Raw genomic sequence first — 27077 nt, 5'->3', positions numbered from 1 at the left:
CCTCCGCACATGGGTTCCAGCAACCCGTCTGAGCTTCCCCTGACCTTCACTCCATCTCCCCCTGTATGTCAATAAATACCTTGGTTACTTCATCCCAGTCTCCTCGTCTGAGTCTGCTCTTGGGTTCCCCTGTTCCACTCCGCGTAACAATCTGCCTACACTTAACTAGATAGGCTAATGGACAGTTTGTATGGATGTGCTGAGCAGGCAACTCTCCCCATGCCCCTGGCCAACTGGAAACCTGGCCCAACAAACCACGTCACAGGAGTAAGACAAGGAAAGGAGAGAGGGAAAAAAAGAGGTAGTGAAGGGAATATGGAGGGGAAAAGAGAGAGGAAGTGAAGGGAATATGGAGGGGGAAAGAGAGAGGAAGTGAAGGGAATATGGAGGGGAATAGAGAGGGGTAGTGAAGGGAATATGGAGAGGAATAGAGAGAGGTAGTGAAGGGAATATGGAGGGGAAAAGAGAGGAGTAGTGAAGGCAAAATGGAGGGGAAAAGAGAGGGGTAGTGAAGGGAATATGGAGAGGAATAGAGAGAGGTAGTGAAGGGAATATGGAGGGGAAAAGAGAGAGGTAGTGAAGGGAATATGGAGGGGAAAAGAGAGAGGTAGTGAAGGGAATATGGAGGGGAAAAGAGAGGAGTAGTGAAGGGAATATGGAGGGAAAAGAGAGAGGAAGTGAAGGGAATGTGGAGGGGAAAAGAGAGGAGTAGTGAAGGGAATATGGAGGGGAAAAGAGAGGAGTAGTGAAGGCAAAATGGAGGGGAAAAGAGAGGGGTAGTGAAGGGAATATGGAGGGGAAAAGAGAGAGGTAGTGAAGGGAATATGGAGGGGAAAAGAGAGGAGTAGTGAAGGCAAAATGGAGGGGAAAAGAGAGGGGTAGTGAAGGGAATATGGAGGGGAAAAGAGAGGAGTAGTGAAGGGAATATGGAGAGGAATAGAGAGAGGTAGTGAAGGGAATGTGGAGGAGAAAAGAGAGGAGTAGTGAAGGGAATATGGAGAGGAATAGAGAGGAGTAGTGAAGGGAATGTGGAGGGGAAAAGAGAGGAGTAGTGAAGGGAATATGGAGGGAATAGAGAGAGGTAGTGAAGGGAATATGGAGGGGAATAGAGAGGGGTAGTGAAGGGAATATGGAGGGGAATAGAGAGAGGTAGTGAAGGGAATATGGAGAGGAATAGAGAGAGGTAGTGAAGGGAATATGGAGGGGAAAAGAGAGGAGTAGTGAAGGGAATATGGAGAGGAATAGAGAGAGGTAGTGAAGGGAATATGGAGAGGAATAGAGAGGGGTAGTGAAGGGAATATGGAGAGGAATAGAGAGAGGTAGTGAAGGGAATATGGAGAGGAATAGAGAGAGGAAGTGAAGGGAATGTGGAGGGGAAAAGAGAGAGGTAGTGAAGGGAATATGGAGGGGAAAAGAGAGAGGTAGTGAAGGGAATATGGAGGGGAATAGAGAGGAGTAGTGAAGGGAATATGGAGAGGAATAGAGAGGGGTAGTGAAGGGAATATGGAGGGGAATAGAGAGGGGTAGTGAAGGGAATATGGAGAGGAATAGAGAGAGGAAGTGAAGGGAATGTGGAGGGGAAAAGAGAGAGGTAGTGAAGGGAATATGGAGGGGAAAAGAGAGAGGTAGTGAAGGGAATATGGAGGGGAAAAGAGAGGGGTAGTGAAGGGAATATGGAGGGGAATAGAGAGGGGTAGTGAAGGGAATATGGAGGGGAATAGAGAGAGGTAGTGAAGGGAATGTGGAGGGGAATAGAGAGAGGTAGTGAAGGGAATATGGAGGGGAAAAGAGAGAGGTAGTGAAGGGAATATGGAGGGGAATAGAGAGGGGTAGTGAAGGGAATATGGAGGGGAAAAGAGAGGGGTAGTGAAGGGAATATGGAGGGGAAAAGAGAGGAGTAGTGAAGGGAATATGGAGGGGAAAAGAGAGGGGTAGTGAAGGGAATATGGAGAGGAATAGAGAGGAGTAGTGAAGGGAATATGGAGGGGAAAAGAGAGAGGTAGTGAAGGGAATGTGGAGGGGAAAAGAGAGGAGTAGTGAAGGGAATATGGAGGGGAAAAGAGAGGGGTAGTGAAGGGAATATGGAGAGGAATAGAGAGGAGTAGTGAAGGGAATATGGAGGGGAAAAGAGAGGGGTAGTGAAGGGAATATGGAGAGGAATAGAGAGGAGTAGTGAAGGGAATATGGAGAGGAATAGAGAGAGGTAGTGAAGGGAATATGGAGGGGAAAAGAGAGAGGTAGTGAAGGGAATATGGAGGGGAAAAGAGAGGAGTAGTGAAGGGAATATGGAGAGGAATAGAGAGAGGAAGTGAAGGGAATATGGAGGGGAAAAGAGAGAGGTAGTGAAGGGAATATGGAGAGGAATAGAGAGGGGTAGTGAAGGGAATATGGAGGGGAAAAGAGAGAGGTAGTGAAGGGAATATGGAGGGGAAAAGAGAGGGGTAGTGAAGGGAATATGGAGGGAATAGAGAGAGGTAGTGAAGGGAATATGGAGAGGAATAGAGAGAGGTAGTGAAGGGAATATGGAGGGGAAAAGAGAGGAGTAGTGAAGGGAATATGGAGGGGAAAAGAGAGGGGTAGTGAAGGGAATATGGAGAGGAATAGAGAGGAGTAGTGAAGGGAATATGGAGAGGAATAGAGAGGGGTAGTGAAGGGAATATGGAGGGGAAAAGAGAGAGGTAGTGAAGGGAATATGGAGGGGAAAAGAGAGGAGTAGTGAAGGGAATATGGAGAGGAATAGAGAGGGGTAGTGAAGGGAATATGGAGGGGAAAAGAGAGAGGTAGTGAAGGGAATGTGGAGGGGAAAAGAGAGGAGTAGTGAAGGGAATATGGAGAGGAATAGAGAGGGGTAGTGAAGGGAATATGGAGGGGAATAGAGAGAGGTAGTGAAGGGAATATGGAGGGGAATAGAGAGAGGTAGTGAAGGGAATATGGAGGGGAAAAGAGAGAGGTAGTGAAGGGAATATGGAGGGGAAAAGAGAGGAGTAGTGAAGGGAATATGGAGGGGAAAAGAGAGAGGTAGTGAAGGGAATGTGGAGGGGAAAAGAGAGGAGTAGTGAAGGGAATATGGAGGGGAAAAGAGAGGAGTAGTGAATGGAATGTGGAGGGGAAAAGAGAGGGGCTATGTAGCAGTAGTCAGAAAGGCGGAAGAGGGGATGTTATTGTCAACGAACACATGATTTACTGTAGCTACATAGGCCCACATCGCCTCTATCTTTGGTAGTTTGATATATGTTACTGTAGGAGGAGATTTATCTCCACAGGAAAGACATGCAGCAGGACATCTAGAATGATCTAGAATGATAATCCCCCTACATTATAAAGGATTATAAACACGCATACAAAATGCACACACACATCTGTGTGGGTAGGGAAATACATGTAAAACAGTGGAAAAGGAGCAGGAGGAAGAGGAGGCGAAAAGTAAAAGGTGTAAAAGAGTGAATGTGCAGACGTTTGTGAAAGGTGAATGAGTCATAAGAAAGAGGGGGGAGAGAGAGAGAGTTCCATTCCCGTCTCTGGGTCCAGACCTCAAATGCCGGCCCATAGGGTAACCAACCATCCTAGCCCTGCTGAACCAGTGAGGGAGTAACACTTGATCCTGCGGGTGGCAGGGAGACCGTAAAAACACTACTACAAATACTGTGCCAGTAACAGAGAGGGGTGCTGATGGGATGGGAAGGGGTGCTGATGGCCCCCACGGACCCCCCCTCCTGTCACCCTAACACCTCTGTACAACATAAACAGGTATGTGTTATATAGTGTAATCTTTCATGTCTCATTACCATAAATACAATTAGAATCATATTCATAATCACAATCTAAATCAGGCCGACAGGTGCAATCATTAACATAACCTACTTATCATTGGAGCTAGAACTTAATATTCAAGCTTGTTAAACTAAATCACTCAGCTAGAATACACATAGGTATGTCTTTCTACACCACAGGTTCTCTTTAGTGTGAGCAAAGAGATCATGTCCTGTCTGTCTTTCTCTGTGAACAGTCTCTTGTTTGACTCACTGGGATACATTCAGCTTTGGTGGAATTAGACAAATTCTCCCTTCTCTCTTCTCTTGCCCCCTGCTTTACAAGTACCAAGAAATCTGCCAGCCTCGCATCTCCCAGCCTGTTGAGTCCAAAGCCAAAAGAGAGGGTCCATGCCACCTCATGCCCCCCACTCCTAACAGGCAGCCAAGGAACTCCTTGCCACATCACTCAGCCCACCACGGAGTTACACAGAAGAGTCTTGGGAGGTTTTTTGTGGGTGTCATTAATAGAGAACACAAAGACTTAAGATAAGTCTTATATGACGGATGAGACCTACCATGATTTTCAATGTGACCTGTGAGGGGTGGTAATGTGCTCAAGATGTGTCATCATGGGCCTTGGGAGGTGTGTCATGTCAGTACAGTCCTAAGACCGGTGAAGTGTGAGTGATGGGTGAGGCGCTGACTCACGATGGCGCTGATGCGTGGCCCATGCAGCTGTGCGTGCAGGATGGCGTCATTGATGTGGTTCCTGATGCCCAGCAGGGCCAGCTCCAGATCGTGGCCCCCGGCCAGGGCCCCCGTCAGCTCCTGCAGCAGGGCCACATAGTGCCTCCAGGGCCCGTCTAGCTCCAAGAGCCCCACCAGGCAGCCCCGCATTACGTTAAGACATAGTCCTCCACACGGCCGGATCAGGGTCAGGCCCCTGCAGTGGGGGCAGTACTGCATCCTCACCAGAGCCCGCCCACACTCCCTGGCCAGCCCTGCCCACTCTGTGGCGTTCAGTACCTCTGCCCCCATCATCAGCGCCCGGCTCAGTGCCCGCCCTGCGCTCAGAGCCCGGGTCAGCCCCTCGGCCAAGGCACGAGGGTGGGGCCCAAACGGGTTGACATCCTGGCGCGTCTTGCGCAGACACTCACTGTGCTCAGAGGAGGCCGGGGCCGAGGCCAGGCCAGGGTTGACAAGTCGCCGGTACACCAGTGGGAAGAGGTCGTCATAGAATCGGTGCACAGAGCGCTCCATGGAGGTGTTGCCGTCTCCTCCCAGGAAGAGAGAGAGGACGGAGAAGAGGTCTGCCACCAGGGGGCGAGCATCCTGGGAGAGGGGCTCATAGGCACTGTCAAACAGAGCACTGGTCAGGTTCAGAGTGAACGACAGAAGAGACTGGAACGTGTCTGCACAGCCAGAGAGAGAGAGAGAGAGAGAGAAAAAAAATACAGAATAAGATGGAATGGTGAAAACACATTGTAAAAATGATCTTTCTTGTCATTTATCTTACAATGGGTATAAGTGAGAGAAAGCTTTTCTTATTGTATGCATGTGCCTGTCTGCTCGTGTGTGTGTACATAATATGGCTTTAGAGGGGTGGGGGAGTTCTGGGTCCAGTGGGATCATCACCCCCCCCCCCCCCCCCCCCGTTCTGATGTCAGTCTGATGGCATTCTGACAGATGGAAGAGAGACAGCAACTGGGACACTTCTACAGGACTAGACACACAAGAAACCCCTCTCATACAAGTCTACAAAATTCCATTATATACTTAGAGTATACAAACCCCCAAACTCCCTCCCAACACAGTCACACAGAGTTCTCCCTAATGTCCCACAGGAGTAATATTACTCATCACAGCTGTTGTGTTTGAGATGCCTGCTATTGTTCCTGACTTATTGTCGGGAAGACATTCTGTGTGTTGGATGATGTGTTGGATGATGTGTTTTCAGTGTGTTAGTGTGTTAGTGTGTTAGTCTGTCTGTCTGTCTGTCTGTCTGTCTGTCTGTCTGTCTGTCTGTCTGTCTGTCTGTCTGTCTGTCTGTCTGTCTGTCTGTCTGTCTGTCTGTCTGTCTGTCTGTCTGTCTGTCTGTCTGTCTGTCTGTCTGTCTGTCTGTCTGTCTGTCTGCCCCTCTATGTGTCTGGCTATCTACAGATGGAGAGGTGAACACAGCAGTGAATGAGGACTTATAGCCCCCTACTGTACATACCGACCCATTAACCAGGGATCTTGCCTTTGCTTTGTGATTATGGAAATTCAGTACAGTACGCTGTCTAGCACAGCCTCTCCTGTCAATACAGACTGAGCTGTTTTAACTGGAGCATACATTACAGTTTTTCTCCATTGGTTTGGCTTATTTCTTGAAACAGAAATTACATTCTCAAAACGCTAAGATCATTTGGCAAAACAGTCTTACAGTTCAGCACAACCCTATAGCTCACTTGCAAAAGCTCATATCTCTCCTAAAACTGTTCACTCATGCTTCAAAACTAAATTCCTTTCCCATATAAAGAGTCAGTGCCACGAAAATGGCAAAGATCCTACTCAATTGCTTTGGCTCATTTCTTGAAACAGACCGGACGTTCTCAACACTCTTGGTGCTTTAACCAAAACTAAATTTCCTTCTCATTTAAACAGTCAGTGCCCCCAAAATGCTTCGTCCCTTTGGCATTGTGTAAGCACTGCAAGTCAAAATGTTTAGATGTTTTGTCACTATGGCAGAGGACCATTGAAATATCCCTCATGTCCACCTTTCAGTCTTAGCCCAGTACTTCATTGACAATGGTTACTGTACTGTTTTTGTCCAGCTAACAGAATACAATTGTGTATAAAACTGAAAAAAAGAAATAGGATTTTAGGGTAAGAGTAGCCTCCAAGGTTTGACATCACACATTGCACTCATATTGCCAAGGAAATTGTAACCATTATCATTCACACACATAAAGTAACTTCCATACATCAGAGTAAAAAGAAAATGTATACAGCATAATATACTGTAATATAAACACACAAACAAAAAACAATGAATATTATATGCAGCCTACAGTGCTGTAAATAAAGCTGGAGTTTCACAACTAACAGTTCTTCACTGGTCGCTGTCCTCACCCTCCCTCTCCTGGCCACCATCCTCACCCTCCTGGCCATCCACACGCTGCTGTCTGTCTGGCCACAGATTCTCGTCCACATCACAGCGTATATTCTCCCTTGTGATGCAACGAGGGAAGAAACGGCGTGCATGTCACAACCATCCCCTACACTGATCTCCTGTAATATCCTCACACGCAGCGTCCATTACATGGAGCAGGGACCTCTGATCTTGAGCCCGATGCTCATACACTCTCCACCTCCAAGCGGAGAAATACTCCTCAATAGGATTGAGGAAAGGAGAGTAAGGTGGTAGGAACACCATGACCATCCTTGGATGAGTAGTGAACCAGGCCCTGATGAGCGGGCCACGGTGGAAATTCACATTGTCCCATACAATGACATATTGTGGTAGGTGAGGCCCTACGAGACCTCTCTCATTTTCAGGGATCAAATCAAAATGAAGGCGGTCCAAGAAGATGAGGAGCTTCTGTGTATTGTATGGGCCAAGACTGGGGATGTGAGAGGCCACACCATTCTCAGATATGGCAGCACACATAGTTATATTGCCCCCTCGCTGGCCTGGGACATCCGCCGTGGCCCGGTGGCCAACAATATTACGGCCACGTCTTCGGCCCTTGGCCAGGTTGAAGCCAGCTTCATCCACAAACACGAGGGTGTGATGGGTCTCGTTTCCTTCCAATGCCATTATTCTCTACAATAGCGTAAAAAAAGAAAACATCAAATCAGTCATACAGAAGAGTCATACACTACAGTTACAGACAATTACATAGGAATGTTCTATGTTCTCCACAAGTTCAATATACTACTGGCCACTACTCCAGTGGTTCCAAACCTGGGGTACATGTACCCCTATGCAGAGGTACTACAGGGGGTATTTGACAGAAAGGGGAGGGGGGAAATCATCAATGACTATACTTACTGAAATGTTACAGTAAAACCCACAGTATTAGATAGATTTACATGGGAGGCACTAATTGCAGCTCTGACCCCTTTTCTTATTGTATGTTATATTCTTCAAAATAAGGATTATAATGATAATTGCATCATACAGTAAGCTGCAGTTTTTAGGCGAAATGTTGAAGTCAGATAAATCAAATACTTCCATACCTGGATTACCTGGATACACAAATCAGGTAAAGTGGGTACTGAAGCCAAAAAAGTTTGGGAACCACTGCTTAATTGTAAAAAGGTTATAATGATGGACAACCAGTAACTGACTTACATGTACATACTGGTACCGCAGCTCTTTCACTCTATCAGAATTCCTCTCAAATGGTAGCCTGTAAATTTGCTTCATTGTCATCTGATGCTTCTTCAATATCCGGTCTATTGTGGAGTTGCTTATAGAGTTGACATTTTGGAATATGGCATTGTCTTGTTGGATTGCAGCGCGGATCTGTCTCAATGTGATGGCATTATTTGCCATCACCATGTTACAGATCTCTTGTTCTTGTTGTTCATTGAGAAGTTTTCCTCTGCCACCCGTGCAAGGTTGTCGTCCAATCCTAGATATAGAAGTCAAAGGACAACACTCCATTCGTAATGTATACCTTATGTATTCCTTACAGAATGAGTTACCTATGTAATTGTATTGTTGTTTTACTTACAGTAACTTTACTACAATTCTAATGCATCACTGCACAGTGACTGGAATACTACTGTAAACTGTATCATCAATACTGTAGAAAATAAACTATTCCATAGTTTATTTTCTCCAATGTTTTTCTTGTCATTTTTAGTATCATAACATCCCATTGAGGTAAGATATTACTGTAGGCCTATCACACACACACACACACACACACACACACACACACACACACACACACACACACACACACACACACACACACTAAATGAATAGGTAAATGTGTAAATAAATATATTTCTTGCTCTATGCACAGTGTCCTGTCCTATACAACATATAATTCCATCATTGACTGACTACATACCTGTTTTCCCTGCGAAAGGTTTGGATGATGGAGGAGACTGTTGAGCGAGGCACATTAGGCTGCACTCGGCGACCTGCCTCCGCCATTGTGAGGCCATGGTTGATGACATGGTCTATAATTGTGGCCCGAATTTCATCCGGGACAGCATGGTGTCTTTGTGCTCCTCGGCCTCTTCCCCCTATTCCACCACCACGCACCCTTACTCCTCCTCCTCCTCCTCCTCCTCCTCCTCCTCCTCCTCCTCCTCCTCCTCCTCTTCCTCTTCCTCTTCCTCGAGCAGGCAGTTGCCCTTGTTCATTTACTTGGCCAGGTGCCTCCATGTTCAGAAATTGTACTGGTCCTGCATGGTCAAGCTCTTTACATACATGTTTGGCAGCATTCACAGTCATGGACAGCACCTGTCAGGTAGCTAAACATACTGTTTGATTGGTCATCTGAGATGTGTGAAACTCCTCCTTCGTTAGTCAAGTTCTAGTTTCACCTGACTGTCAATTGCTGTAATAAATGTATCAAATGTTCCAAGGGATTCATATATGGTATTCATGGTATTATGTTCTTGACTAATTTTGACAATTGAACAGACTATTGTGCATGTGATGACTTATACAATGAAATGACGCTGACACGTTTTGGAGGGAACAACCATTAGACTGAGAATCAACAATCAGTTTAGATTGATAAGATCTATTCACTTGGAAATTGTGCTAAATGTAGGCTACATGTACTTAATCATTTGCAAAGATGTACTGAGACATTGAGACATGTACTTAGACATTTGCAATTTGATGAAATGAATGAGAAATTCAATTCTGTTGTGAACAATTGCCAAGTGGTTTGGAGGTTTGTCCATGTAGTTTTGAGAATGTAATTTCTGTTTCAAGAAATGAGCCAAACCAATGGAGAAAAACTGTAATACTGCCATTAGTACCTAGGCTTATTCAGTAGTTACATGCTCGAAGAAAAATACATAGCCTACACATACATATACATTTGATTTTAAACATGGAGAAACAAATCAAGCTAGGATATCGTAAAAGCACTTGATCTCTCGAACTACATTATTTTTACTACAGAAGGTGAGTCAACAGAAGGCCAGTCCACTCCTTCAATCACTGCAGTCTAGCAGACTTTCTGGCTTTAATCCAAAACAGACACAGAAATTAGAGAATGTCACAATTAACTCAATTAATGGAATCATTATTAGGGCTGTATAAGGAGATCTGTGCTTAGGCAAACACCATATACTTCCACAGCTTAGAAGTAACCATCCCGGTTCAACGACAGGCAGGCAGTCCACAGCTGAAACAGAAACCTACTGACTGACTGACTGACTGGGTATTCTTGGCTGGAGGATCTGTCAGGGTTAAATTGAGAAACCCTGCTACTATTCCTGCACCCCATGCTGAGCAATTGGTGTCCGTAATAACGCTCTGAAAATACCTTACCGTAAGTGTGTGATTTATTTTGTACATGTTTTATTTAACCTTCCTTTAACATAATACATTTAAAAAGATGGCACAACCCAGCTTTGAAAAATGTGGTTAAGATCATGGTGATTCATGACAAGTGACTAATGTCCTTGAGGACATCTCTCTCTCTCTCTCTCTCTCTCTCTCTCTCTCTCTCTCTCTCTCTCTCGCATGGGATCAGGAGATCAGTGGAACCAGAGCTCTTAATCCCTGTGTTTATCAGTGAAGCGTGAGGTTCCCAGGCCAGGTATGCCGTTACAGAGACATGATCACAGATTATACAACCTTTTTTAAGACCAGAGAGGACATACCATCTCCACCCCTTAGCCCCTCAGCACCCACTGCCTCTAATCAGGCCATCGGTCATTACAGTTTCATAACCTTTTTTGACAACACTGATCAAAATGTAGAACGTCTGGCTGCATGCGTTCTTATCTGTCATACTGAAGCCCATTTTACATTTCCTACATTTCACCAAGTCACATTCTCACTTTTACTGGCTTGACTGCAAACTCGACAGCAGCGCCCAAGCAAACCATTCCAGCACTGTGAAAAGGGTAACCTTCTCCTGTAAAGCATTTGACCCCAAACCCCTAATCCAGCTTCCCAGGATTTGGGGTTTAGAAAAGGGAGGGTCTAGGGGATGAGGGGGTGGAGGAGGGAGACCAACAGGTGGAACTGCAAGAAGTGGGGGGGAGGGGGTTAACGGAGAATGAATACTTGTCTGAATTAACAGATTGTACTGACATGATGCCTAGGACATTTAGATTTACACACACAAAAATGTTTGTTTGGTGTCATCATCAGCACTGTTATTTAACTTCTTAGAATGCACAAGTACGTACTCAAAGTACTCAAGCTCAACAAATACAATTAAATAGATGAAGTACGCTTAACAGCAAACACTGTCAATGCAATACATTACTACTAATGGAGTTAGTAAAACTGGCTTGTCAGGAATAGGATGACCACTTCGAAAGCTGCTATAATGCTCCGTTTGCCAGATATTTCCCATTGAGTAACGAGCAATTGGAATGCAGATGGGAAGCCAGGGAAAAGGGTTTCTAATGTTCAAAAGCTCCACAGAGAGAACTACATTCACTGATGGACTTTCACCCTCCCACACACATACTCATAGGAGAGAATGACACATTATACATACTCAGACATTAGACACCTACACATCTCACACACTTATAGACATTAACAGTATGTGTCCCATCTATTAAACAAAGACACATCCACGCACGCTCACACAACACACACACACACACGTCGGTTTTACCAACCTTGTGGGGACCAAACAATTGAACCTAACCCTTTACCCCAGGGGCACAACATTCACTGGGGACGGGGGGACGTGACCATCCCACATTCTGAAATTGCCTTTGTTTTGTTCCGTATCAACATAAGTAAATGAACTTGATTCGTTTTTTGCCAGTTGATGTACCAATAAAGCTAGCCAAAAGTTGGCTAACTTCAGATATTATTTTGCCCCAATCACAGTCAGTATAGCAATGTAACATTATTGATCTGTCAGTTTCCCTAGCTAATTCCCTACTTTTCACACTGACACAGTAAAAACATATCTGTTAGGCTTCACTGTCATGGTGCACAGTCAGTACACAACACTATGCTCATCATGTCTTAGAAGGATCAGATGGTGACAAATTTTGCAGTATATTATAACAATCAGTGAATGGATACAAAGTTCCATCTTGATTTGATGAGTATGCTACAGTCTGGAATCTGGGAATAATGGTCATTTTAATTATTGAACCATTGATTATATTCTTGGATAATTTAATGTATAAATGTACAGCAAGGTATTTCTTTGTCATGCATTATCTGAGCAGGTTTCCACTGCTCCAGAGACCAATGGCTGCGAGCTTTACACCACTCCAGCCGAAGATTGGCATTGCACATGGTGAATTTAGGCTTGTGTGCGGAAACCCATTTCATGAAGCACCCGACGAACAGTTATTGTGCTGACGTTGCTTCCAGAGGCAGTTTGGAACTCAGTAGTGAGTGTTGCATCTGAAGACAGACGCACTTCAGCATTCAGCAGTTCCGTTCTGTGAGCTTGTGTGGCCTACTACTTTGCGGCTGAGCCGTTGTTGGTCCTCAACGTTTACACTTCACAATAACAACACTTACAGTTGACCGGGGCAGCTCTAGTAGGGCAGAAATTTGACGCACTGACTAGTTGGAAAGGTGGCATCCTATGACGGTGCCATGTTGAAAGTCATTAAGCTCTTCAGTAAGGCCATTCTACTGACAATGTTTGTCTAAGGAGATTGCATGGCTGTGTGCTCGATTTTATACACCTGTCAGCAATGGGTGTGGCTGAAATAGCCAAATCCACTAATTTGAAGGGGTGTCCACATACTTTTGTATTTATAGTGTGTGTTTGAATGCCCAGTCATGTTCATATGATCTCAGACATAAATTACTGCAGTTTAAGACTATCCATAGAACGTACTATATGCCAGTGAAACTGAATATCATGCACTCAGGAATGTCCTTCCTCTGCTAGCGGTATAAAACACAAAAGGCAACATATTTCAATATGTTATTCTCTTGTGAAGGCTGGCTGAATTCTGGAAAAGTGTATGTTATTTTATCTCAGCATGTCTGCAGATTCTCCCTTCTCCCTGTTTTTGTTTGCTTGGGAATGTTGATACTGGAGACTGTTATCAGAAGAAACTGTTTAACCAATCATTTATAGCGGCTAACAAACACATTTCCATTAATTGGAAGGTTTATTTATTTATTTTTTATTTCACCTTTATTTAACCAGGTTGGCCAGTTGAGAACAAGTTCTCATTTACAACTGCGACCTGGCCAAGATAAAGCAAAGCAGTGCGACACAAACAACAACACAGAGTTCCACATGGATTAAACAAACATACAGTCAATAATACAATAGGAAAAATAAAATCTATATACAGTGTGTGCAAATGAGGTAAGATTAGGGGGAAATAGTAGGTAGTTGGATGGGCTATTTACAGATGGGCTTTGTACAGGTGCAGTGATCATCAGTGAGCTGCTCTGACAGCTGATGCTTAAAGTTAGAGAGGGAGATATGAGTCTCCAGCTTCAGTGATTTTTGCAATTCGTTCCAGTCATTGGCAGCAGAGAACTAGAAGGAAAAGCGGCCAAATGAGGAATAGGCTTTGGGGGTGACCAGTGAAATATACCTGCTGGAGCACGTGCTACGGGTGGGTGCTGCTATGGTGACTAGTGAGCTGAGATAATAGCAAAGACTTATAGATGACCTGGAGCCAGTCGGTTTGGCGACGAATATGAAGCGAGGGCCAGCCAACAAGAGCATACAGGTCGCAGTGGTGGGTAGAATATGGAGCTTTGGTGACAAAACGGATTGCACTGTGATAGACTGCATCCAATTTGCTGATTAGAGTGTTGGAGGCTATTTTATAAATGACATCACCGAAGTCAAGGATCGGTAGGATAGTCAGTTTTACGAGGGTATGTTTGGCAGCATGAGTGAAGGAGACTTTGTTGGAAATAGGAAGCCGATTCTAGATTTAATTTTGGAATTATTAATTAGGTTGGTTATCCTTCCACAATATCACAATGAATGGCAGAAATGTCAAGTTATGTATCACTAGATTTGATATATTACAAGATTACAGGTATACTGTGCAATTTTCATAAGGTCTGGATGCCTTATATGGAATACTGTATGACAAAAGGAGTCTATATTGAAAACATGCCCACGTCAGGGGAGATATCTATTGTGGGCAATCCCTAGCTGCTGGGCTGCTCAGTCCTGGCCCTTGAGGTCTGCTGTACTGTTGGTTGACACTCTGGCCTTGGCCTATCACACCTGAAACCAATAATGAATGTTTCACTAAGATCGTAAAGCTGAGTGGGGTGTGTTGGGTTGGGGCGCTGCAGTGCTGTGGACCCCTAGGGACAGGATTGGGTGGTCCAGCTATATTGTGTGCAAGTAAAAAGAGCTCTACGGTACTACTAGACCTATGATATGAATTACAGTGCCCTCTGTAATTATTGGGACAGTTAACCCTTTTTTATTTTTTGGGGCTCTATATTACAAAAGTTTGGATTTGAAATCAAACAATGACTATGAAGTTAAAGTGCAGACTGTCTACATTTTCCCCCGGGTATTTTCATCAATATCAAGTGAACCGTTCAGCTGCATCTCAGTCTTCAATGACAGAACAGTGCCAATACCTCCTTCCTTAATGATATACACAACAAGACAGTTGAGTGAGCAACACTAAGGAGTACCATGTCATGGGTTGGAAAAGATACAACTATTGCAGTTCAGTGGAATCTAATTTTCTACTGTCAATAAAATAAACTTGAGAAGACTTGCACCACCCTCCTACAATGTATAGGCAAATCCTCCATGCACAAAGCCAGTCACTGTCAGAGAATGTCCCCTCATGACCAGAATAGTCACAGTCTATGAGCATAGCCCAGGTTTATTGGGCTGTGATGTTTCCCAGGTTGATAGGAAGTATTTACTCAAACTGTGGGAAAAGAAAGAGCTGGAGAGCAGCTGCAGGCTGAGGACTGAGAGGAGACCCTAATGAAAACATCCTGTACATACAGAGGGAGGCCAGTAGGGACACTAATTAGCCCTTTACCATTTACAGCTCATACGCATACCCTGACTGACTCTGTACTATTCTATTGTACAATTGGCCATACTAAACCCAAACCCTGTTTTTTAAATTGATTTTGTTTAGTTTTTTTCATTTCCAACATCTCAACAACCCAGCTTTGGATAATTTGGTTAAATGGGATGAGTACACAGCCTAAAACTGAAATGGAGGTTCTGGAACATGGTTCCAGGGTGTAGCAGGGGTACTGTCCTGTCCCCGGAAAGCCAGTCAAGCTGCTTTGGAGGGCCTCTCTCTCTAATATGTCTACTGCTGGCTCATATGACCTAGGAGCTGACTGGAATCAAAGGGACCCAGCAAGACACAGATGACTGGCAGGCAGTCTACAGTTTCCAGGGCCAAATGTATCCCTGTGTGACCAGCTTGGACTCATGGCCACGGGTATACCCCATACTCTGACACCAGAGCACCTGGATATGTAGCAAACTGGAGACTGAGATGGAGACAGAGGTAGGATCAGAGGTGCTACTCATATCATCCTAACTTCAAGAAACAATTCACTGATCATCACAGACATATGAAAGTTTAAAGGTTGTGAAATTGGGGTTGTTTTTTTCCTGATTTACAGACACACAAAAACAGTATTTGAAATGTACTATGATAAATAATTTGACCATGCTCTATCTGCATTCTTGAGTGTTTCCTACAAGAGGGCTGGTTCATACATTCCCATGTGTGGGACACAAACCATTTCCATGGGGTGCCTCTGGGTGCCCTTTACACAGACAGACGACAACCTACAACTGTAGTCTCATGTCAGGACGGACTCGTCCTCAGTCTTCTCAGTTTCACCCACATGCGTTTCCAATTATGTGTGCAAATCAGTTCCACAAGAGCCTGTCAAGAAGGTTAAGCCACGCTGCAACTACCAATATAGAGTTACAGAGACAGAGTGACAGGCTTTCAATGACACACCAATGCAGGAACATATATATACTGTATATTCACACAAACACACACATACACACACACACACAGCGCAGCAAATCGGGTGTGGGAACGACCGAGCTGTAAATGTGATACTGGTTCGCACCTCCAGGTTCCTGGACGGAAGCTGGGGATCTTAACCCTATCTTGGACAGAGGGCGGGGGGAGGGGCAAAACCAGGTGCACTGAATCAGGGATCTCCAACTCTTTTCCCTATGTGGACTTATCCTATCCTAGCAACGGTGTCCAAAACACAGGGGCATCGAGTGACAGGGCAGGGATTACTCAGGAATCATGTGATGAGCCCATGCTCATCTGTGATAGGGTCAGACCAGCAACCTGGACAGGAGGGCATGCAGGTCATCAAGCACCATAACTGACTACTGAGTCCCAAGACTGCTATCCTGACTCCTGTCCTGGCCATGTCGTCCAGTCATGCTACAGGCTCCTTAATGGGACAGATTGAAGGGGATATCCTAGGTCTCTGCAGTGCTGACCCCATATGCCCCGCCTGGACCCCGTTCCCACCCCCAACACCCACATTGGGCCAAGACACACCTTGGTCATAAGTTTGAGCTTGGCAGGTTCTAAATGGCAAGATCAGTGTCATGTCTCTGCACCGCCTGGCAGGGTTGTGTCAGTCAGTCTGTCCAATCTACTCTAACCTTTGAGGGTTTCAACAAGTAGTGCTTAGGTACTTGAGTAAATGTGTAGTCTTTGGTGGTGGGCATGGAGTGTAGGGGTACAGACCTGCATAGGCCCTGCAACAGCCTAAAGCCTAAATTAACTCAAGCTTATTTAGGCTGCTGAATGGTCATTGGGTGTTATGGCTCATTCTGAGCCTGGTCAAAATGAGGTTCAGATGTAACTCATGAATCTCATTTGTAACCATTAGTGTCCATCACATATTTCTCACAAGTGGATGGCAGGACCTTAGATCTTTTCCCAGAGACCAATTTGTAAGAGGCTACAGAGGAGAAGATGAAATGAAGCAGATGTCAGGGGGACCAGAGGGTAGCGTTTAAAGAAGTACTCAGTAGAGAGGGAACACAGCGGTAAACAAAATTCTGCGAACATTATATACACATTAAGAAGTACAGCAAAAGGCTAATGATCACATCTGAAAGTGATACAGAATGACAGCAAAATATGCAAATATTAACATTTCCGAGTGTACTTCCTCTGAACTCCAACTGCATAAGGTTTGAGGCGCTTAAACACATTGTACACACAGCATACATCCACAGAAACAGACACAAAACAAAAATAAATGTAAATACATATAAACACATAAACACATAAATGTAAACTGCTATGATAATGCTTTGAGTGAAATGTTTGTTGTACTGAGATTCCTTATTCTAGAAGCCAATTAGATCAGGTTACCTCAGCAAACCCACTGTTGAAAGCACAGTGAGCAGTGACCCGGCAGGCATCCTCAGAGGACACTGTCCACATCCCTCACTGACATCATCTGTCTTTCAGCAGAGATAAAAGGCCCAGAAAGACTCCCTTTCTGAGAAGCCAGGGACCAGCCACCCAGCTTGCCTGACGACTCAAACTGAATTATTCCGCTGCTCTATCATTCGCTACATACTTCAGTCTGAGACTGCAATCATTGAAGTCGTTTGTGTTGACATCAAAATTAGGGATATTGTACGAAACAAAGTAATCAGCGATTGGATCTCTAACCAATCAGAGTATCAATTTTCTAAACGTTTGGCCCAACCCATCGGTTTCTGGGACCAATCAAACGATCTAGAATGTATTTCCATTCTGGAAATAGTAGGGGAGGTACTCAGATCCAGACTCATTGCGGAGAAGTAACTAACGTCCGTGGGCTGGCATAGAGTTTGGCAGGAGCAAGGAGTTTGGGTAGCCAGGCAACTGCCCTGCAGCCCTCTCTGTGAAAAGCAGAGCAGGATAACCCCACTATTCTTCCCTCCCATTCAGGACAGCTCGCTAGAGAGACAGATTGATTCAAATGTTAACACATCTCCAGGGATACTCAGTGAATGTAAACATTTTTCACTCCCTGTCTTTCATTGGTTCAGAACAAGACCTGCTGTGTATTCTCTACTCTACATGGCTGAATAGAGAGAGAGAGAGAGAGAGAGAGAGAGAGAGAGAGAGAGAGAGAGAGAGAGAGAGAGAGAGAGAGAGACAGAGGCAGAGACAGAGGCAGAGACAGAGACAGGCGCAGACATCTAGAAAGACAGAGAGCTATAGACAGATAGAGATACAGAGCGCAGTAGTCAAGTTATTATTTTCTCAATGTGAGGCCTGGCTAAATATTTGCTTTGAAAGCCAATATTGAACAGTACAAAACCAATATCAAATGCCACTGAAGTGGTTCTCAGTGAATCATGGCTCTCTCGGGATATCAGTGAATTCGTAACAACCTAACCATTAAGAAACTTCAATAGCAATTACATTTTTTTGTTGAATCTGTTCTAACATCATCCCATGCCCCTCTCCTCGCCCTGTACCACAGGCCCCCATATCCTTACCCTGGAAGGCAGAGGAATGGCCCACAATGAGGTACTTGAGCTCAAAGCTGTAGGAACGGATGTTCTGGAGAGTCTCTCTGCGCACTGCTGCCTGGTAACTCTCCTCCATCTTGCGTGTGCAACATGACGGGCCTGGGTGCTTGCAGATCTGCAGCTCACCATCTGGGAAAGAAGAGGAAACATATTACAACAACAAACCTGAGCATGACTAGAGAGGAAGAAGCGAAGCGAGAGGTTTTACTCCGCCCAAAATCTGTCCATAAAAACAAGCCCACATAGTGCGGAATTTCTGTATAGAGGTCAATCAGAGAGTGTTAAATTTGTTCAACAAAAAATGTAATTGCAATAGAAGTGTCTTAATGGTTAGGTTGTTACGAATTCACTGATATAAGTGGACGCACGTGGCATTTCGGCAACTTTGAAAAATATGTACTATATATCGGAGTTGGGATGTCATAGAGATAGCATGGACATTGCCATTGAGGTCTTTCACCATTTTAAAGTAGTCAACTGGGTGGGGATTCCTATGAGTTGGGAACAATCAGCCAATGAAGAAGAAGAAAATGGACTACCTTAAAATCGAGATAACCTCAATTGCACTGCCTACGCTGTCACAGACGCTATAATGGCACAGATACAGAGATGAGTCCTCTATCTATCTCTATGGTCTGTTGGTCACACGAGTATCTGCCCTCCCATTGGCTAGAATGGTCCCACCTGATCTCATCTCTCCCGTCTGCCTCTCATCTGTGAGGCAATGTATTTCCATTGTTACAGCGGTCACTCTATCTTTGACATGACACACCTCAACTGAGGTGTAAAAATTAAATACATAGCTCAAGTGTGCTAGAAGCTTTGACCAAACGTGATTAATAATACTTACTCAAATAGTTTAATAAATAAATAGTGAATAAATGGTTCCAACACATTATTTCTCTACACTTATTTCTCATGGGCATCTACACTGAGTGTACAAAACATTAGGAACACCTACTCTTTACATGACATAAACTGACCAGGTGAAAGCTATGATCGCTTATTGATGTCACCTGTTAAATCTGCTTCAATCAGTGTAGATGAAGGGGAGGAGAAAGTTTAAAGAAGGATTTTTAACCCTTGAGACAATTGAGACATGGATTGTGTATGTGTGCCATTCAGAGGGTGACTAGGCAAGGCAAAAGTTTTAAATGCCTTTGGATGGGGTATGGTAGTAGGTGCCAAGCGCACCGGTTTGAGTTTGTCATGAAGTTCAACGCTGCTGGTTTTTAATGCTGAACAGTTTCCCGTCTGTATCAAGAGTGGTCCCCCACCCAAAGGACGCCCAACCAACTTGACACAACTGTGGGAAGCATCCCTGTGGAATGCTTTCGACACCTTGTAGAGTCCATACCATGACAAATTGAGGCTCTTTGAGGGCAAAAAGTGATGCAACTCAATGTTAGGAAGTTGTTCCTAATGTTTTGTGCACTCAGTGTATACTGTATTCAAGTTCCCTTTGAGTTAGCAAAGAGTCCCCTAATACAATCTCATTTGGATGAGGTCCAGGGTGACCCTGGCACCGCTTAGCCCCTCTTGCCGATGTCCTCGCTCACCTCCCCACTCACCCCCCCCCCCCCCCCCGGCTGGCTCACCATCAGCTTGATCTCCCATATGAAACTAATACACCAGCATGTGAAAGTGGAGCCAGGAACGAGAGAGAGAAAGAGCTTCAGAAATAGACTTTGGCTATCCGGCCAGACCTTGCTGAATCAAAGTCCATATACAAGTGCTCCAACGGTGCAGAGAGAGGAAGATGCAGAAGGAAACGAAGCGATGCAGCTGAGTTTAAACTCACCAGAGTTAACATGCTTAAAAACTCAACCAGGCCTAAATCATTGGACGTGTCAATCATGGCAGCATTGTGTGAACAAATCAATCATGTGTCTGATGACAGGTGACGTAGACTTACATGCACTGGATGTTCTGTTGTTCAAGTATCAAAATGTTATCACATTTGTGTGAAATAGCAATGTCTGTCTGGCCCTCGCAAGTATGGCTTTTCTCAGGCTCAGTAGCCCCCAATACAACCACTGCATCTTCATATTACTTAAAAGTAAGTCTTAAACAGTAAACAGTAAATCTCACATATCTTTCAATCCCACTTATGAGTACAGAATTGGAGGTGAGCTGAGTGATGAGGAGGACAGGACACAGTGTCATACACATTCACAGCAAGCTCCTGAGAGGAGGTTGAGAGGCAGTGTAAGCGTGAGGATTCATGATTACCGTACTCGTCTCCTGTGTGAGGAATCTGACATTGACAAGCTACTGTAAACCAAGCTGAAGAACAGCTGATTGGGATCACGAGATGGGGAAAAGCAGGCCCCTTCCCAATCCCCACTACCACCACAACATGCCCTACACTACTGGACATCGGCAGCACAGTGGTGAATAACATCTTCCACAACCCACCCATCCACCCATCCCTCAATGTGATTACCCTCTAAATGAATACGAGCATCTCATTCTATTTTCTGTGCTTCCTCTACCTGCTAAACTTTCTACCCAACTTATGCAAACAATGTGTGTGACCTTTAATAAGGCAGAGGGCAGACTGCAGAGAAAGGAAAGGGGCTCTGGGTGCTAACAGACAAAGCCCAGTGTCTTCTCAGCTGTTGGAGTCAGCTCTCATTTGTCCCAGAATGCATTGCTGTGGCTGGATTCAGTGTCTGTGACACTTTCCCCAAAGGACAAGATGTTATGCATGCACTGTACATTAAAATACCACAGCGCAAGTGATAGACACTGCAGAGGGACACAGGAACAGGGGGCTTATTAAGACTGAAATAAATCAGTTAAACACTGGGGTACTTTCCAAAAGACACAGTGATCATACAATACCACACATGAATATACAGTGCATATACACTGCTCAAAAAAATAAAGGGAACACTAAAATAACACATCCTAGATCTGAATGAATGAAATAATCTTATTAAATACTTTTTTCTTTACATAGTTGAATGTGCTGACAACAAAATAACACAAAAATAATCAATGGAAATCCAATTTATCAACCCATGGAGGTCTGGATTTGGAGTCACACTCAAAATTAAAGTGGAAAACCACACTACAGGCTGATCCAACTTTGATGTAATGTCCTTAAAACAAGTCAAAATGAGGCTCAGTAGTGTGTGTGGCCTCCACGTGCCTGTATGACCTCCCTACAACGCCTGGGCATGCTCCTGATGAGGTGGCGGATGGTCTCCTGAGGGATCTCCTCCCAGACCTGGACTAAAGCATCCGCCAACTCCTGGACTGTCTGTGGTGCAACGTGGCATTGGTGGATGGAGCGAGACATGATGTCCCAGATGTGCTCAATTGGATTCAGGTCTGGGGATTGGGCGGGCCAGTCCATAGCATCAATGCCTTCCTCTTGCAGGAACTGCTGACACACTCCAGCCACATGAGGTGTAGCATTGTCTTGCATTAAGAGGAACCCAGGGCCAACCGCACCAGCATATGGTCTCACAAGGGGTCTGAGGATCTCATCTCGGTACCTAATGGCAGTCAGGCTACCTCTGGAGAGCACATGGAGGGCTGTGCGGCCCCCCAAAGAAATGCCACCCCACACCATGACTGACCCACCGCCAAACCGGTCATGCTGGAGGATGTTGCAGGCAGCAGAACGTTCTCCACGGCGTCTCCAGACTCTGTCATGTCTGTCACATGTGCTCAGTGTGAACCTGCTTTCATCTGTGAAGAGCACAGGGCGCCAGTGGCGAATTTGCCAATCTTGATATTCTCTGGCAAATGCCAAACGTCCTGCACGGTGTTGGGCTGTAAGCACAGGTCGCGGTCTTGCTGCTGGTTTGTTGCCCTCCTACGGCCTCCTCCACGTCTCCTGATGTACTGGCCTGTCTCCTGGTAGCGCCTCCATGCTCTGGACACTATGCTGACAGACACAGCAAACCTTCTTGCCACAGCTCGCATTGATGTGCCATCCTGGATGAGCTGCACTACCTGAGCCACTTGTGTGGGTTGTAGACTCCGTCTCATGCTACCACTAGAGTGAAAGCACCGCCAGCATTCAAAAGTGACCAAAACATCAGCCAGGAAGCATAGGAACTGAGAAGTGGTCTGTGGTCACCACCTGCAGAACCACTCCTTTATTGGGGGTGTCTTGCTAATTGCCTATAATTTCCACCTGTTGTCTATTCCATTTGCACAACAGCATGTGAAATGTATTGTCAATCAGTGTTGCTTCCTAAGTGGACAGTTTGATTTCACAGAAGTGTGATTGACTTGGAGTTACATTGTGTTGTTTAAGTGTTCCCTTTATTTTTTTGAGCATTGTATAAAGTCTACAACCCCGATAGGATTTCTTTATATTTTATTTTCTTAATTGTATGTCAATGATGTACACAAAATACTATGTAAGTAGAAGAAAAATTCATGAAAAATAAAACACAAATATACCTTGATTGGATAAGTATTCCCCCTCATACATGTTAGAAACCCATTTGGCAGCAATTACAGCTGTGAGTCTTCTTGGGTAAGTCTTATAAGAGCTTTGCACATCTGTATTGTGCAATATTTGCTATTTATTATTTTTTTAATTCTTCAACCTCTGTTAAAGTGTTAGGGATCATGGCAAGACAACCATTTTCAAGTCTTGCCATAGATTTTCAAGCATATTTAGGTAAAAAATTTAACTTGGCCACTCAGGAACACTCTTCTTGGTAAGCAACTCCAGTGTAGATTTTGCTTTGTGTTGTAGGTCATTGTCCTGCTGAAAGGTGAATTCCTCTCCAGTCTCTGGTGTAAAGTAGACTGAAGCAGGTGCTTAACTGAATTTTGCCTGTGCTTAGCTCCATCCTGAAAAACTCCCTATGCTTGAAAATAAAGAGTGTTGGAATTTCCCCAAACATAAGGATTTGCATTTAGACCAAAAAGTGTATTCCTTTGCCTTGTTTTTTGCAGGATTACTTTAGTGCCTTGCACTTATTCTGTATATTTGTATTCTTCTTTTCACTCTGTCATTTAGGCCATTGAACTCTGTAGCTGTTTAAAATCACCAATGGCCTCATGATGACATCTCTAAGTAGTTTTCTTCCTGTCCTCAAGCTCAGTTCAGAAGGACAACTGCATCTTTTTTGTGTCTGAGTGGTTTAATACATCATCCACAGTATAATTATTAACTTGACCATGCTTAAAGATACAACATTATTTTTTAACTAGGCAAGTCAGACAACAACACATTTTTATTTTCAATGACAGCCTGGTCAAACCCTACCCCAGACAATGCTTGGCCAATTGTGCGCTGCCCTATGGGACTCCCGAACACAGCCGGATGTAATACAGCCCAGGATTGAACCAGGGTCTGTAGTGCCTCTAGCATTGAGATGCTTTGCCTTAGAAAGCTGCACCACTCAGGAGCCCTAATATTCAATGTCTGATTTGCTATTGTTACCAATCTACCAATCACTGAGGCTTTTTCGAAAAGCTCCCAGGTTTTTGTATTTGAATCTGTGCTTGAAATTCAATACTTGACTCAGGGACCTTACAGATGTTGCATGTACGGGGGACAGAGGAACAGGTAGTCATTAAAAAATAATTATTTCACACAGACTGAATCCATATAACTTATTATGTGATTTGTTAAGCCAAATTTTACTTCTGAACTAATTTAGGCTTGCCTAAACAAAGGGGGTGAATACTTGTGCAATTACTATATTTTTGTTATTCAAGTTTTATTACTTTGTAAAAATGTGTAGAATTTTCTTTTCACTTTGACATTATGGAATATTTTGTGCATTTGGAATATTTATCTTGAATATTTTTTTGACATTATGGAATAAATCAATGACAAAACATTACAATGAAATCTATTTAAATCCCACTTTGTAACGCAACAAAACATTTAAAAAGTTTTAGGAGGTGTAGACTTTCTATTGGTTGTAGAAATAGTACCCAATTGTCATACTTGAGTGAAAGTAAAGCTACCTTAATAGAAAAGGACTCAAGTAAAAGTGAAAGTCACCCAGTAAAATACTAAAAGTAAAAGTCTAAAAGTATTTGGTTTTAAATATACTTAAGTATCAAAATAATTTCAAATTCCTTATATTAATCAAACCAGAGGGCCCAATTTTCCTTTTTTTCTTTTATCTATGTGTGCCATTGAGACAACATGAAATAGATATGCAAAACAACAAGTTTGTACCCCATAAAAGGCGAAGTATAAAGTATAGCCATGATCCTGGAGCAGGACAAGCAGTCTATTAAACCTAATGACCTGTATATGTACTGTAGATGATCACACACAACATGCAGCTCAGTTATTGTGGCCCCTAGGCTCAGGTCACTTGATCTGACCAATACAGACGAGGAGAGAGAGACAGAGAGAGAGACAGGGAGCATTTGTGTGTGCATTTGTGTATTTATTTGGTTATAATGGGATATTTGATTATGATACTATTTCCAAACTAAATTGCAAAATGGTTTTGACTCACACTTCATATTAAGATATACTTAAAAATATTTATGAAGGGGCTTCTAACTTTCAAGTTGTTTATAATCTGTTCAGTAGGTATTTAGTTTATACACCTTTAATAAACAATTATTGAACATTGGTTGAAATTGTGTGAATGCTTTTTTGGTGTTTGCCGAATTATGAGCTGATATAACTGCAATGTTATTGATTATGACAGTTATGGCCATTGCATCCATATAATAAGCTTAGAATTTGAAAAGCAAAAAAATAAGAGATTGGGACCCTTGGGACTCACGTCCAGTTCTTGGAATTATGGTCTACACACAAAGAGAAAGCATTAACTATTAGGCCTACTTGCTAGGCAGTTTTGCTTGAATCTTTCTCTTGAATCTTTGTCACAGTTTTTCCTCATTTTGCCATCCATCACCTAACCTATAACATTTTCATTGGCATATCTCTGTCTGATCCAGCCGAAAAAGAGATTCGGATCAGGAGGATGACATGCACTAATGTGGAAAGGAAATGTAATTTCAGTATCAGACAGAAAACTTGAGTAAGCTTGCAATGCATTTGTGCGAGTTTTGACAATGTGAACGATCCTAAGAGCGCATTAATGCTGTCACTACCAATGAAGATAGCCTATACGTCATTGTTCACTATGTGTATTTGTCCTATTCACAGCACAGGGAACCATGTGTAAGCTTTTACATGAGTATGAACTTCATTTTTTCTAAAAAATGAACAGGCTAAATGACACTTAACATTAATGTAAACCATTTGTACATTTCTATGATTTTGATGTATCAATACCTTAAGGGAAAGAATGGAAAGGAAACGGTTGCAGGGCGCGCACAGGTGCACAAGCGGCGGGAATCTGGCTCCTGGACACAACATGTGTTAGAACCTGCTAGATCAAGTGCGCACTAACCTGTTCCAGGTGCCTCGGGGACCCATTTCAACGAGCCGATCTGGCGCAATTGGAAAGCCGTTTTAACCTCATGGCAACTGTGCGCTCCTGCACCAGAAGCTCCAAATAGTACAACTGTTACCCAAATCAACCAAAAGTCAACGCGTTGGAGTATCCTTCGGACCATTGCAACATTTCAATCAGATAGACTATGAAGGTATCCTGGCAGTGGTATGGCCGTTTGTAAAAGTAGCCTAATAGGCTAAAAGTAGCCAAATACAATCCCAAAACAAAATCGCTGTCCTTATCAACTGCATCGATCTGTTAAAATGTCACATTCTTGGGTCTGTTCAATAGAGCTCACGACGTACCCACTCTAAGTAGGCTATCCACTTAAAATCCATGCGCTTCAGAATGTGCAACACCGTTCTTTGGTAGGTTACAGCTGCGCACTCTCTCGCTCTCTCTCTCTCTGAATATCAGACACGCACACATACACATCGTGCAAACCAACCTACACTATTGAAATGCTCGGTCTGAAACATCACACACAAGACAGCAAAAAGAAAACATATTAGTTTCTTCAGAAAGTATTCACACCCCTTGACTTTTCACACTTTTTGTTGTGTTCCAGCCTGAATTTAATATTGATTAGATTTTGATTTTGTGTCACTGATCAACACACAATAACCAATAATGTCAAAGTGAATTGTTTTCAGAAATTGTTACAAATGAAAAACAAATGAAAATCTGAAATCTCGAGTCAATAAGAATTCAACTCCTTTGTTATGGCAAGCCTAAATAGAGTTAGGAGTAAAGATGTGCTTAGCAAGTCACATAATAAATTGCATGGATTAACTCTGTGTGCAATAATGGTGTTAACATGATTTTTGAATGACTACCCCATCTCTGTACCCCACACATACAATTAAATAAAGTTAAATACATTTTTTTTAATTTTTTTTTTTAATTAAACAAAGTATCTGTAAGGTCCCTCAGTCGCGCAGTGAATTTCAAGCACAGATTCAACGACAAAGACTAGAGAGGTTTTCCAATTCTTCGAAAAGAAGTGCACCTATTGGTAGATGGGTAAAAATAAAAAAGCAGACATTGAATATCCCTTTGAGTATGGGGAAGTTATTAATTACACTTTGGACGGTGTATCAATACACCCAGTCACTACAAAAATACAAGAGTTCTTCCTAACCCAGTTAACGGAGAAGAAGGAAACCGCTCAGGGATTTCACCATGAAGCCAATGGTGACTTTAAAACAGTTACGGAGTTAAATGTCTGTGTTAGG

The 27077-nt window shown here is 43.6% G+C and overlaps 1 protein-coding gene across 1 annotated transcript in view; it reads right to left on the bottom strand.

Moving 5' to 3' along the window:
• gpc5b (glypican 5b) overlaps nt 1-26250 on the bottom strand; it is a 76476-nt gene extending 50226 nt beyond the window's left edge. Inside the window, exons 1-3 of the mRNA XM_029707193.1 lie at nt 25798-26250; nt 18398-18559; nt 4461-5164 (exon numbers count right to left, since the gene is read on the bottom strand). Coding sequence (XP_029563053.1) covers nt 4461-5164; nt 18398-18559; nt 25798-25963 — 1032 coding nt within the window. The 5' untranslated portion in view covers nt 25964-26250. The remainder of the gene's footprint in view (nt 1-4460; nt 5165-18397; nt 18560-25797) is intronic.
• Between the last annotated feature and the right edge of the window lie 827 nt (nt 26251-27077).

Source organism: Salmo trutta, chromosome 22, assembly GCF_901001165.1.
Source record: "Salmo trutta chromosome 22, fSalTru1.1, whole genome shotgun sequence".
Classification (NCBI taxonomy): Eukaryota; Metazoa; Chordata; class Actinopteri; order Salmoniformes; family Salmonidae; genus Salmo; species Salmo trutta.
This window is presented reverse-complemented; position numbering and strand designations above follow the sequence as displayed.